At 41.9% G+C, this 13,982-nt stretch overlaps 1 protein-coding gene across 2 annotated transcripts in view; it reads left to right on the top strand.

Annotated features, from left to right (window-relative positions):
• The window catches only part of tubgcp3 (tubulin gamma complex component 3), a 136,234-nt gene that overhangs the window by 73,395 nt on the left and 48,857 nt on the right, over nucleotides 1-13,982 (top strand). For both annotated transcript variants that reach the window (XM_059970592.1, XM_059970593.1), the window contains exon 11: nucleotides 4,312-4,478. In XM_059970592.1, the coding sequence (XP_059826575.1) occupies nucleotides 4,312-4,478 (167 nt within the window). The remainder of the gene's footprint in view (nucleotides 1-4,311; nucleotides 4,479-13,982) is intronic.

The following is a 13,982-nucleotide window of genomic DNA, read 5'->3' as shown; positions in this document are numbered from 1 at the left end:
CATGCAGGATTCCCTGAAGCAGGGGTGTCAAACTCATTTTAGGTCACGGGCCGGATTGGGCAAAATGCAGCTTCATGCGGGCCAGATCAGTCGGGCGCGTGCGAACGCAGCTTTCATTGCCTCCGTTTTTTCAGCCTGTTCTCATGTGTCTCAGTCTCTGCTATAACTACAAAGTGTTTCACTTCACAAATTCCGTTTCTTATGAAGAAGACTGCTGCGCAAGCATTATTTTTATGATTGGTATTAACTTACAATCATAGGCTTCATATCGCCGGGCCATTAATAATTAAAATAATAGATCTATCTAAAATGATCTCGTGGGCCGGATATGGCCCGCGGGCCTTGAGTTTGACACCTATGCCCTAAAGGTTAACTTGCAAATCAAGTTGGTGGTGAGGAGCATTAGCATTCATTTTGAGAGGACTAGAATATAAAAGCAAGGATAGAATGATGAGGCTTTATAAGGCACTAATGAGGCCTCATTTGAAGAATTGTGGGCAGTTCTGGGCTTAGAAAAGATGTGCTGGCATTGGAGAGGGTCCAGAGAAGGTTCTCAAAAAAGGTTCCGGAAATGAAAAAGTTAATGCCTGAGGAGTAGTTGTTGGCTCTGGGCCTGTACTCACAAGAGTTTAGAAGAGTGAGCAGGGATCTCATTGAAATCTATTGAAGACTGAAAAGCCTAGATAATGGACATGGAGAGGATATTTCCTGTAGTGGGGAGTCTAGGACCAGAGGGCACAACCTCAGAACCGAGATGAGGAATTTCTTTCATCCGAGGTTGGTGAATTTGAGATTTGCCACAGGCAGCTGCGGAGGCTTGGTCATTGAGTATATTTAAGGTGGAGGTTGATAGATTAGCAGGATATGAAAGGTTAGGTGGAGAAGGCAAAAAACGGGGTTGAGAGGGAAATGGATCAGCCACGATCAAATGGCGGAGCAGACTCGATGGGCCGAATGACCTAATTCTGCTCCTATGTCTTATGGTGCAATGCAGGCAGCATCCTGGTAAACTCCTCTCCAAAGCTTCCTCATCCTTCTTCTAATGGGTGGCCTGAATTGAATGGAACAAATGCAGCCTCACCAGAGTTTTATTAAGCTACAATATAATTTCCTGACTGTTGGACTCAATGCCTCCACTAATAAAGGCAAGCATGCTATACCTAAATTCTGATGTGAAATAATCTAATGATCAGTATTAATGAAAATACTCCTTAATCAGTATGTAAAGGTCCAAACCAGGGAATGAGACAGAACAGGCGACATGTGTAGGGGAACATTTTGGATCTTGTGATCATAATTCCATTAGTTTCAAGATAATTTGGGGAACGATGGGACTCGTCCTAGGGTTAGTATTCTAAATTGGAGAAAGACAAGTTTTGATGGTATTAGAAGGGTTATGGCAGGTGTCGATTGGGATGGACTGTATTCTAGCAGAGAGATGTTTAGGAATAGATAGGGCTTTAAAAGTGAAATATTGAGAGGACAAATTCTGTATCATGTTAGAATAGAAAGCAAGGCCAATATGTTTAGGAAACCCTGGTTATTTAGGGATCTTGAGGCCCTGGGTAAAAAAAAAAGAAGGCAGGATCAAATCAGCTGCTTGAAGAGCATAAGAATATAGGAGGACACTTGAGAGATAAATCAGGCTTGCTAAACTTCAAGAGTTATGTATTGGAGAGTATGTTGACTGGCTGCATCATGGAAATACCAATGCTCTGGAATGGAAATTGCTACAAAAGGTTGTAGATACTGGACCAGCCCATCACAAGTAAAGTCCTTCCCACAACTGAGCACATCTACAAGGAAGCTCTGTTGCAGGAAAGTAGCACCCATCAAGGACCCACCATCCCACCATCATCCAAGCCATGCTCTCTTCTCGATGATGCCATCAGGAAGAAAGTACAGGATCCTCAGGACCCATACCACCAGGTTCAGGAACAGTTATTATCTCTACAACCATCAGGCTCTTGAACGAGAAGGGGATAATTTCATTCAACTACACTTATTCCATCAGTGAACTGTTTCCACAAACAAAAGACACACTTTCAATGAATTTTCATCTCAGGTTTTTGATATTTACTGCTTGCTTATTTATCTTCTCTTTTTAAATGTGTAGTTCATTGTCTTATTGCACATTGGTTATTTGTTTATCCTGTTAAGTGTTGGTCTTGTTTTTATTGTGTTTCTTGGATTCACTGTGTATGCCCACAAGATAATGAATTTCAAGGTAGTATATAGTGACATATGTATTTGAATAATATATTTATGTTGAACTTTGAAAAGAACAGATATGATTGCTCTGGTAGTCAAGGTTAAGGAAAATTCCAAGGGCTTCTATAGCTATATTAAGATCAAATGAATAGCAAGGAAAAAAATTGGTCCTCTTAGAAAATCAGTGTAGTTATCTAGCATGGAGTGGAAAGAGATGAGAGAGATGTTAAGTGAATTTTTTACATCCATTTTACTCAGAGACATAGAGTCTATAGAACTGAGGCAATACAGTGGTGAGGTCATGGACAGTATCCAGATTACAAAGAAAGAGGTGCTTGCTCTCTTGAGGCAAATTAGGATAAATAAATTCCCAGGGCCAAATAAGCTGACCCCGTGGACCTTGTGGGAGGCTAGTGCAGAAATTACAGGGACCCTGGTAGAGCTATTTCAAATAACCTTAGCTGCAGGTGAAGTGCCAGAAGATTGGTGGATAGCTAATGTTCTGTTGTTTAAGGAAAACTGTATGAATAAGATGGGAAATTACAGGCCAGTGACCGTGGCACCAGTTGTGGGTAATTTATTGAAAGGTATTCTAAGGGGCCAGGTATACATTTGCAAGAAAAAGCTTGTGAACCCTTTGCAATTACCTGGTTTTCTGCATCAATTACTCAGAAAATGTGGTCTGATCTTCATCTAAATCTCAATAGTAGACAAACACAATCTGCCTAAACTAATGAAACCCCTTTTAACTAGGCATCTCTAGAGATGCCGCTCGTTAGCCCCTCTCTTATAGCTGCCGGACTCAGCGGAGAGAAAATCACCTTTTCAGACTCTGTACATCCTGGATCAATATGACTTGGGTCCCACCAAACCTGGGATGTTGGGATATTTTGCCCATCCGAACCCCGATCTGTGTGATTATTGTGTAATTACTGCCCCATGCAATTGCCCATAGGCAAGAAATAACAGACCGCCCACTGCATACAATTATAAAAAAAGTGCATTGACAAATTTCTGCTTTATCGAACAGTTAGTAGGAAAAAGAAATGGACAAGAAATAAAAAGGGCCCATTATAGTTAACCCAGTCCAATGTGCACATATGTTGGAGCTCTTCTTGAAGTTGTCTTTAACCATGCATTGGGGCACCCACATTCTGTGTGAAAGCCCACACCACCTTTCAAATGTCACTCAGACTCCATCTGGAACAAATGGGCTCCCGCATAAGAGTATTGGTCTTTCTTCCTTGAAGCCATTCATCTGCACAAAGTACCTTGTGCAACAGGGACGGCATCCTCAGCCATCTTCCTCCTGTCTTCTCCCAGCTCCTGCTAAAAGGACCTCAACCCGCACCAATGTCCGCCACAAAAACCTCTCCATCCAGCTTTCTCTAGAACCTTCTCCCAATTCCACCTTCCTGATTGGATGAAACTAAACTCCTAAGAATGAACATTGCAACCTCTTAACTTTAGCTCAAATCCAAACATGTTGAAAGTAGAACAGATTGCGCTTGCAGGACTGCTAAGGTGAAATATGAGGGGTGATTGATAAGTTTGTGACCTGAGGTAGAAGGAGTCAATTTTAGAAAACCTAGCACATTTATTTTTCAACGTAGTCCCCTCCTACATTTACAGACTTAGTCCAATGGTGCTGGAGCATACGGATCTTGGACCTGCAGAAAGTGTCCACAGCAGGGTGATTGATAAGTTCGTGGCCTGAAGGAGATGAGTTATTAACTTAAATCTTTCTGCATAATCACTCAAAGAGTTGAATTGCATGTGCATGTAACGAGAGCTGTATAAGTCGTCATCTTCTACTTCAGGCCACAAACTTATCAATCACCCCTGCTGTGGACACTTTCTGGAGGTCCAAGATCCGTATGCTCCACGACCGCTGGACTAAGTGTGTAAATGTAAGAGGGGACTACGTTGAAAAATAAATGTGCTAAGTTTTCTAAAATTGACTCCTTCTACTGTAGGCCACAAACTTATCAATCTCCCCTCGTATTTACAGCATAGCAGTAAAAATCCTAACCAGAATGTTCCACTGCTAACACTTAAACGATTGTTCTTTTCACATTAATTTTCATTTCAATTTTTTAGGGAGGAAAGGTGGAGAATTGGCATCTGCTGTCCACGCTTACACCAAAACTGGAGACCCATACATGAGATCATTGGTGCAGCATATCCTGAGCCTGGTATCACACCCTATACTCAATTTCCTCTATCGCTGGATTTATGATGGAGAGTTGGAAGACACGTACCACGAGGTAACATTTTTCATCTCTTCCTTTTGCCCTGGTGCTCTAAATGAAAGGATTTGGTGTTGGTATTGTTTTAGTATTGTCACAGGTATCAAGATACTATAAAAAGTTTATACAGATCAAATCATTGCACAGTACATTGAGCTAGAATAAGGTAAAACAACAATGCAGAATAAAATGTAAAAGCTACCCCAAACGTGCAGTGCAGGTAAATGATAAAATGTAAGATTATAGCAAGGTAGATTGTGAGACCAAAAATCCATGTTGATTGTAGAGGAGGCCACTTCAAGAGTTTGATAATAACAGAATAGAAGCTGTCCTTGAGCTTGGAGGCATGTACTATCAGGCTTTTGTAGCTAGGGGAGAAGAGAGAACTCCAGGGTATGACCGGTCTTTGATTACACTAGTGCTTTACTGAGGCAGTGAGAAGTATAGACAGAAAATGCTGGTGGAGTTCAGCAGGTCAGCAGCATTTATGGAGGGGAATTACATCAACATTTGGGGCCGAGAACCTTCATGAGGACTGGAAAGGAGGGGTGGAGGGGAGAGAGGAAGGAGCGCAAGCTGGAAGGTGCTAGGTGAAATCAGTGAAGGGGGGAAAGTAGGTAGGTGGGGGTGGGGAGGGTTAATGTAAGAAGCTGGGAGATGTTTGGTTGAAAAGATAAAAGGATGAAGAAGGAGGAATCTGATAGGAGAGTAGACCATGGGAGGAAAGGAAGAAAGGAGGGATAGCAGGGCAGGAGTTAGGCAGGTAAGGATAACAGAAAGTGGTGAGAGGGGAGCCCGAATGACGAATGGAAAAGAAGAGAGTGGGAGGAGGGAGAAATTACCAGAAGCTGGAGAAATCTGTGTTCATGCCATCAGGTTGGAGGCTAGGCAGACAGAATTTGAGGTTTTGCTCCTCGAATTTGAGAGAGGCCTCATCGTATCAGTAGAGGAGGCCATGAACTGACGTGTTGGTATGGGAATGGGAAGTGGAATTAAGATGGTTGGTCACTGGGACATCCTCCCTGTTGCAGACTGAGCGAAAGTGCTCAATAAAGCAATCCCCCAATCTATGTCAGGTTACACCGATGTAGAGGAGGCCGCGTGGGGAGCTCTGGATACACTAGATCACCAATCAGACCTGAGGGTGAAGTGTTGCCTTACCTGGAAGAACTGTTTTGGGCCCTGAAAGATGGTGAGAGAACAGGTGAATGGACATGTGTAGTGCTTCGGCTGCTTGCAGGAAAAGAGCCAGGAAGGAGATGAGTGGGGAGGGAATGAGGGTGATCTTATAGAGGTTTATAATATCATCAGGGGCATAAATAAGGTGAATGTACAGTTCCCCCAACCCCCCCCCCCCCAGTTGTCAAGAACTGGTGGAATTAGGTTTAAGGTGAGAGGGGAGATATTTAATAGGAACCTGCGGGCCATCTTTTTGATCCAGGAAGTAATCAGTATATGGAGTGAGCTGCCAAAGGAAATGTTTGAGGCAGGTACATGGACAAGTAAGGTTTAGGGGATTTTGGCCAAGTTGCACTAACTTAAGATGGGAGTTTTGGTCAGCTTGGGCCAGTTGAGCTGCTGGCCTAATTGTTGTGCTGTTGTGACTCTACTGTACAGAAATCAATCATTGAGTGCGTCAACTGCCCTTTAGAAAGCAGAAGTTAATGTAGAAATTTCTCCTGTACAAGTGTTACGTGACTGATGTCTTTTGCTGAGATGTCTTTTGTTGCATGCCCTCTTTTTGTAAAAGTTTTGCCTTAATTGTAGAGGATGATCGGGCAAAACAATATTCTACCAATCATGCTCTACAATTACGGTAAAATGATGTTCTATCGTCCTTGCAACGTAGGCCACCAAACTGATTACTTTCTAATTGTTTGCTGTACCTGATTGTTCATTTCACTGAGATCCCCTGAACTCCATTGTTTGCTGGTTCTTCACCATTTCCTATCAACATCTTAAACTCCCAATTTATCAATTTGGTTAACTGGTCCATCTCCATTTGCAAATTCTGTGTCCCCTTTATCTCTCCCATTTGGTGTTGTGTAATTGCATGTCTTGCATTCTATCATTACAGCTGAATCAGTCACTAAATAGTCTGGGGCCCAGCATTGATCATTGTGGCATTTTACTTGTGATGTCCATTCAGGCAAAAATTGCTCTATGTATTCTATCCTTAATCAGTCCTGTGTCTACTTAAGTGTATTTCTCTCCTATCCTGGGAGCTTTTATTTATCTAATGACCTTTCAAATGGAACCTTGTCATGTACTTTTTGAAATACCATTTATTTTACTTCCTCTGGTATTCACCCTGATAATTACAAGCAGTGGAAAAAAATTGGTATTAGATTTGTCAAGAGTATAATACTTTTAGTAAACAGTAGTGGTGCCTAATTATATTATGATTTTGTGAGTGCCTGTTACCATATCCTTAATGGATCCAGCACTTTTTCCTTACAAGTGATACCAGGCCAATTGATTAAAAGTTTCTTTTTCGCTCATTCCGTTCTTAAGTTTCTACACTCTAGTTTGCCGAGGCAATTAAAGAATCCAGAGAATTTTGGAGATTGTCATTATTAGAATCATAGTGGCACAGCATAAAAACAGCCCCTTTGGCTTACTGTGTCTGTGGTGACCGTCATGTCAACCTGTGTTGATCCCATTTGCCTGAATTAATTCTACATCTTGCCATGCCTTGTTTATTCAAGTACCTGCCCAGATCACCTTGGATCAATGTGTTTACACTTCTGGGCCCTTCTACCATGTCAGAAGCCTTGCATGTTTATTGCCCTGCTCTCATCAGTCATCTCCTCAAAGAACTCGATCGTATTTGTAAAATGTGCTGTGATCCAGGCACAAACCCATGCTGACTTATCCCTAATCAGTTCTTGATCAACCATATTACAATCATCTCTTTTAGAATGCTTGAATTCAAAGTGAATTTATTATCAAAGTACATATATGTTACCATATGCTGCCTCAAGATTCATTTTCTTGGAGCCATATACAAGGAAAAAGAGATATAATAGGAATTTTCAAGGGAAGTGCTGTATATAAACAGGCAAAGACTGAGAAATATCAGTATGCAAAAGAAGACAAATTGTGCAAATAAAGATAATACGGTACTGAGAATATGAATTGTAACAAGCCCTTGAAATTGAGTCTGTAGAATCAGTTCAGAGTAGTCGTGAGAGAAATCATCCATACCACCTTAGGAGTCTGCTGATTGTCGGTTAGTAACTGTTCCTGAACCTGATGGTGTAATCTAAAGCTTCTGTACCTCTTGCCTACTGGTAGTAGCGAGAGGAGGGCATGGCTGGATGGTGGGGGACTTTAATGATGGATTCTGCTTTCAGAATCAGGTTTATTATCGCCTACATGTGACGTGAAATTTGTTAATTTAGTAGCAGCAGTTCAATGCAAGACATAGATTCTAGCAGAGAGAGAAAAAAAATAAATAAAATTAAACATAATAAATAAACAAGTAAATCAATTATGTATATTGAATAGATTTTAAAAATGTGCAAAAACAGGAATACTGTATATTTTAAAAAGTGCAGTAGTGTCCAAAGCTTCAATGTCCATTTAGGAATCAAATGACAGAGGGGATGAAGCTGTCTTGTAGCAAATGCACCATGTAAATATGCTCAATGGTGGGGAGGGCTTTGCCTGGGATGGATTGGGCAGTATCTACAAATTTCTGTAGCTTTTTGCATTCCTGAGCATCAGTGTTTCCATAGTTGGTTGAGATGCAACCAGTTAGGGTACTCTCCACAAATACAAGAGATTCTGCAGATGCTAGAGATCTTGAGCAACACACACAAAGTGCAGGAGAAACTCACCAAACCAGGCAGTATAATTTGAGGGAATAAAGTGTTGATATTATGCACTGTGATCCTTCATCAGGACTGGAAAGGAAGGGTCAGAGGCAGGGTAAGAAGTTGAGGGGAGAAGTAATAGTACAAGCTGGCAGTGGGAAGCTTACAGGGCGGTGTGGCACGAAGGGCCGGAAGGGCCTATCCACACTGTATCTCAAATTAAATAAATAAAGATCCTGGATAAAAACATGCTAACCTCTGCCACAAAGCTTAAACTGGGGAGGAAGTTCATGTTTCAGCAGGTTAACAAACCAAAGTACATTGCCAGAGCAACCATGAAGAAAATTGATGTCTTTGAGTGGGCCAGTCAGAGTTCTGACCTTAATCTGATCAAACATCTCTGGCAAGACCTTACCACCACTCCCCAACTACCCTGGCACAGCTTGAGCCATTTTGCAAGGACAAATGGGCAATCATACTCCATTATGTTGTGCAAAGCTAATACAGACATGTCCAAAAAGACTACTGCTGCAGGAGGTGGTTCAATTAAGTACTGGCCAAAAGGGAATGAATTCTTTAGAACTCCTGACATTTCTGTTTTTGAAGTTTTAGTTTTCATGCTTTACAATTTTCTGTTTTTGGGCTCTACTGTAAAGGGGGGGGGGGTGGAAGGAGCATGTAATTCACAAACAAAAATTTTCTGCAAGTCTGAGAAATCTATGCTCATAGCATCAGGTGGGAGGCTACCCTGATGGAATATGAGGTATTGCTCTTCCAGTCTGAGTTTAGTCTCATCATAGTAGAAGAGCCCATAGATCTACATGTCAGAATGGAAATCAGTGACCACCAGGAGATCATGCCTTTTGCAGCAGACAGAGGAAAGGTACTCGACAAAGTAGTCCCTAAATCTGCATCAGGTTTCAATGATGTAGAGGAGGCTGCACCAGGAGCACCAGATAACCCCTACAGACTCATAGGTAAAGTGGTGCTTCACCTGGAAGAGGACTTCAACCATTGCTTAAGATCCTGACTGTTCCATTCTCGAACATTTGAGATGTCTTTTTTTTCTCTGAAGAACCCATCACCATCAATGCTGCTCTTATACTCTTCTCCTTCATTTCTCACATGTCTGCGCTCACCTCATCTTCCGCCGTCATAACAGGGATAGGGGGTTTTCCTTATCCTTATCTAGCACCCTATGAGACTCCATGTCCAACACGTTATTCTCCGTAACTTCAACCACAAGTCATGTTGCAGTGGTATAGAATTTCAGTTCGGCCATATTTGACTATTGTAATCAGTTCTGGTCAGCATACAATAGGGAAGTTTGTGGAGTCCTTGGATAGGATGCAGAAGTTGTTTAGCAGAAAGTTGCTTAGACTGGAGTGAATTAGCTATAAGGAGAGACTGGGCAAACTCAAAATCTATCTTGAACAAATGGGCTCTCCCACAAGAGTATTGGTCATTCCTCCTTGAAACCATTCATCTGCACAAAGCACCTTGTGTAACAGGGATGGCATCCTCAGCCATCTTCCCTCCTGTCTTTTCTTTGTAGAGTTGGAAGCTGAGGTGTGACCTTTTCCCCCAGAGAAGAAATACCAAATATTGGAGGGCATAGCTTTAAAGGGTACATTCTAGTATGTATTGCCAGAGATGGTGGTAGAAGCACATACAATAACAATATTTCGGACATTTAAATGTGACTTTCTCCAATCAGGCAGGAGACTCCGATGCATAAAGACAAGAACGGCCAGGATGGGAAACAGCTTCTTCCCTCAGGCCTTCAGGCTTCTGAACTCCCTGCCACATCACTTTCAAAGTGTCATTGGATAAATTGTACTGTGGCCTTCAGTATTTAATCTATGCACTTTATATGTAATTCATTTGTAGGTTTGTTTCTTCCTTTTCTAAGTTATTGTGTGGTATATGTACTACTGTGCTTTATACCCTAGTCAGGAGAACTTGTCTTGTTTGGTGGCATAGTTAAATGACAATAAACTTGACTTGATGTGCAGAAAGAGGAATAGATATTAAGAGTATTTTAAGAGATTAAGAGGAATAGATAGAGTGAACAGCCAGCACCTTTTCCCCAGGGCACCACTGCTCAATACAGGAGGACATGGCTTTAAGGTAAGGGGAGGGAAGTTCAAGAGGGATATTAGAGGAAAGTTTTTCATTCAGAGAATGGTTGGTGCGTGGAATGCACTGCCTGAGTCAGTGGTGGAGGCAGATACACTAGAGAAGTTTAAGAGACTACTAGACAGGTATATGGAGGAATTTAAGGTGGGGGGGTTATATGGGAGGCAGAGTTTGAGGGTTGGCACAACATTGTGGGCCGAAGGGCCTGTAATGTGCTGTACTATTCTATGTTCTAAAGCTGGGAATAGTGCAGATTGGCATTATGATTGGCACATATATGCTAGTCAGAGTGGCCTGTTTTGTATTGTACCATTCCCTGTTATGTTTACTTTTTCCTTACTACTCACCTCCTCATTTTGGGTCGCTTGTAGTGGAAAATTAACCTATCAACTTGCACATCTTAGGAATGTGTTTACGGGAAGAACTTGTAAATTGCTTGTAGTTTGCATCGGAAATCAGGATTGAAATTGGATTACTGGAACTGCGAGGCAGCTGTTTTAGGAGTTATAGTAATGTGCCATGTAGTACTATACATGGTATGCTATGAATCACTTGGAGATAACATCTACTCCTCGCTCAAGAGTGTGTGCTCAGCCTGCTGCTCTGCTCTCTCTCTTTCTCTACCATGACTGTGTGGCTAGGCACCAATCTAATGCCATCTGTAAATTTGCTGACAACTCAGCTGTTGTTGGCGTACGGGAGTGAGATAGATCAGCTGGTTGAGTGGTGTCATTGCAACAACCTTGCATTCAGCATCAGTAAGATCATAGAATTGATTGTGGACTTCAGAAAGTGTAAGATGAGGGAACACACACCAGTCCTCATCAAAGAATCAGAAGTGGAACGAGTATTAACATCTCTGAGGATCTATCCTGGACCCAAAATATCAATGCAATTGCAAAGAAGGCACAACATTGGTTATTCTTCATTAGGAACTTGCAGAGATTTGGTATGTCACCAAAGACACTTGCATGTTTCCTCAGATGTACTGTGGAATGCGTTCTAACTGGCTGCATTACTGTCTGGTATGGGAGGGCCACTGCACAGGATCAAAAAAAAGCTGCAGAAAGTTGTTAACTCTGTCAACTCCATCATGGACAGTGGCATCCCCAGCATCAAGAACATCTTCAAGGAGCGATGCCTCAAAAAGTAGCATCCATCATTAAGGACCCCCCACCACTCAGGATATGCCCACGTCTCAGTGCTACCTTCAGGGAGGAGGTACAGGAGCCTGAAGGCACACACTCAATACTTTCTTTCCCTCTGCCTTCAGATTTCAGATTTCTGAATGGATATTGAACCCATGAATGCTATGTCACAACTTCCTCTTTTTGCACTAATTTAATATAACTTTTTAAAAATAAGCGTGTGTGTATATATGTATGTATGTATACAGTGACATGCAAAAGTTTGGGCACCCTCGTAAAAATTTCTGTTACTGTGAATAGCTAAGCGAGTAAAAGATGACCTGATTTCCAAAAGGCATAAAGTTAAAGATGACACATTTCTTTAATATTTTAAGCAAGATTGCTTTTTTATTTCCATCTTTTACAGTTTCAAAATAACAAAAAAGGAAAAGGGCCCAATAATGTTTGGGCACCCTGCATAGTCAGTACTTAGTAACACCCCCTTTGGCAAGTATCACAGCTTGTAAGTGCTTTCTGTAGCCAGCTAAGGGTCTTTCAATTCTTATTTGGGGGATTTTCGCCCATTCTTCTTTGCAAAAGGCTTATAGTTCTGTGAGATTCTTGGGCCGTCTTGCATCCACTGCTCTTTTGGGGTCTATCCACAGATTCTTGATGATGTTTAGGTTGGCAGGATCATTATCCTGTTGTAGAAACCATCCTCTTTTCATCTTCGGCTTTTTTACAGGTGGTGTGATGTTTGTTTCCAGAATTTGCTGGTATTTAATTGAATTTATTCTTCCCTCTACCAGTGAAATGTTTCCCGTGCCACTGGCTGCAAAATAAGCTCAAAGAATGATCAATCCACCCCCGTGTTTAACAGTTGGAGAGGTGTTCTTTTCATGAAATTCTGTACCCCTTTTTTCTTCAAACATACCTTTGCTCATTGTAGCCAAAAAGTTCTATTTTAACTTCATAAGTCCACAGGACTTGTTTCCAAAATGCATCAAACTTGTTTAGATTTTAACTGATGAAACAGAATTTTTGACCATGCGTGCCCAAACTTTTGCATGCCACTGTATATATTATAATTTAGTTATTATTTATTGCACTGTACTGCTGCCACAAAACAACAAATTTCACTGCGTATGCTAGTGATAATAAACTTGATTCTGATTCTGCAACATTGTCAGCCAATTTTGTATGAATTTATTCCCTATGGTAATGGGTTGTGAGATGATGAGGAAAAGAGGATTCCAGGAATAGAGCAAGTAATTGAATCATAGACAACTTAAATATTACACAACAAATGGAAGTGTAATCAATGCGCTCAGTTATTAGTAGCAAGTAAGTTTTAGCAGTTCATGCACTGCCAGTCGGGATGCTGTCATCAGACTGGGGGATAGGACTACTGTTAGGGTCAGCACGAGCTGTGAACTTCTGTGCCATGAGGAAGGCAAAGCGAGAGGACTGGGAAAATTCACAGGGATATGTGGTACATGGCAAGATGTACAAGCCTTAACAGACCACGAGTCACCCTGTGTGTTAATGACAGTGACAGCTCCCTTCCTAATAGGCTGAACGCCTTCTATAACATGATCATTGATGTGGCATCGGTAAAGTCTCCTCTATGCATGATTTGACAGGATCGTTGATGTGGCATCCTCTCCCTCTGAGAAGCAGGCACCCTGTATGGCTGTAGCCAAGCTGGGGAGGATCCTAGCCAGGGAACACCTGTGCAAAGCGGTGGGGCCAGGCATTGTGAACATTTCTTTTCAACAATCCACTGTCCCTGCTAGCTTCAAGCCAGCCACCATCATTCTGGTGCCTAAGACAGTGGCAGTAACTACACAGTGACACTGACCTCAACAATCACGAAGTGCTTTGAGGGACTGTAGTGGATCGTATTGAATCCCACCTTCCAAGTACATATCGCTCCATCCAGTCCGCTGATAATGCCATAGCCTCGGCTCTCTACATTGTCCTGTCCCACTTAGAAAACAATGCCGCATTCACCAGAATGTTGTTCATGACTTCAGCTTGGCATTTAATACAATCATCCTTCAGAGGCTGGTAGATAAGCTGTCCTTGTTTGGACTCTACACCCCTCAGTAGGGGTCTTAGATTTCTTGACAGAAATCTAAGTCAGTCAGTCCAAATTGGCAACAACAACTCAATCTCCATCACGCAGAGCACTGAGGCCCCCCGACCCCACCCACCAACCCCCAGGCTGTGTGCTCAGTTCTCTGCAATACAAGCTGCTGAGTCTCGACTGCACTGACAGATCCAGCTCAAACCACATCGTCAAGTTCAGAATTCAAAGTGCATTTATTATCAAAGTATGTATACATTATACACCCTTGGGATTTATCTCCTCATAGTCAACTACAAAACAAAGAAACCCAAAAGAAGCCATTTAAAAAAAAACTGACCCAATATAC

This window comes from Hypanus sabinus, chromosome 5 (genome assembly GCF_030144855.1).
Source record: "Hypanus sabinus isolate sHypSab1 chromosome 5, sHypSab1.hap1, whole genome shotgun sequence".
NCBI classification, from domain to species: domain Eukaryota; kingdom Metazoa; phylum Chordata; class Chondrichthyes; order Myliobatiformes; family Dasyatidae; genus Hypanus; species Hypanus sabinus.
This window is presented reverse-complemented; position numbering and strand designations above follow the sequence as displayed.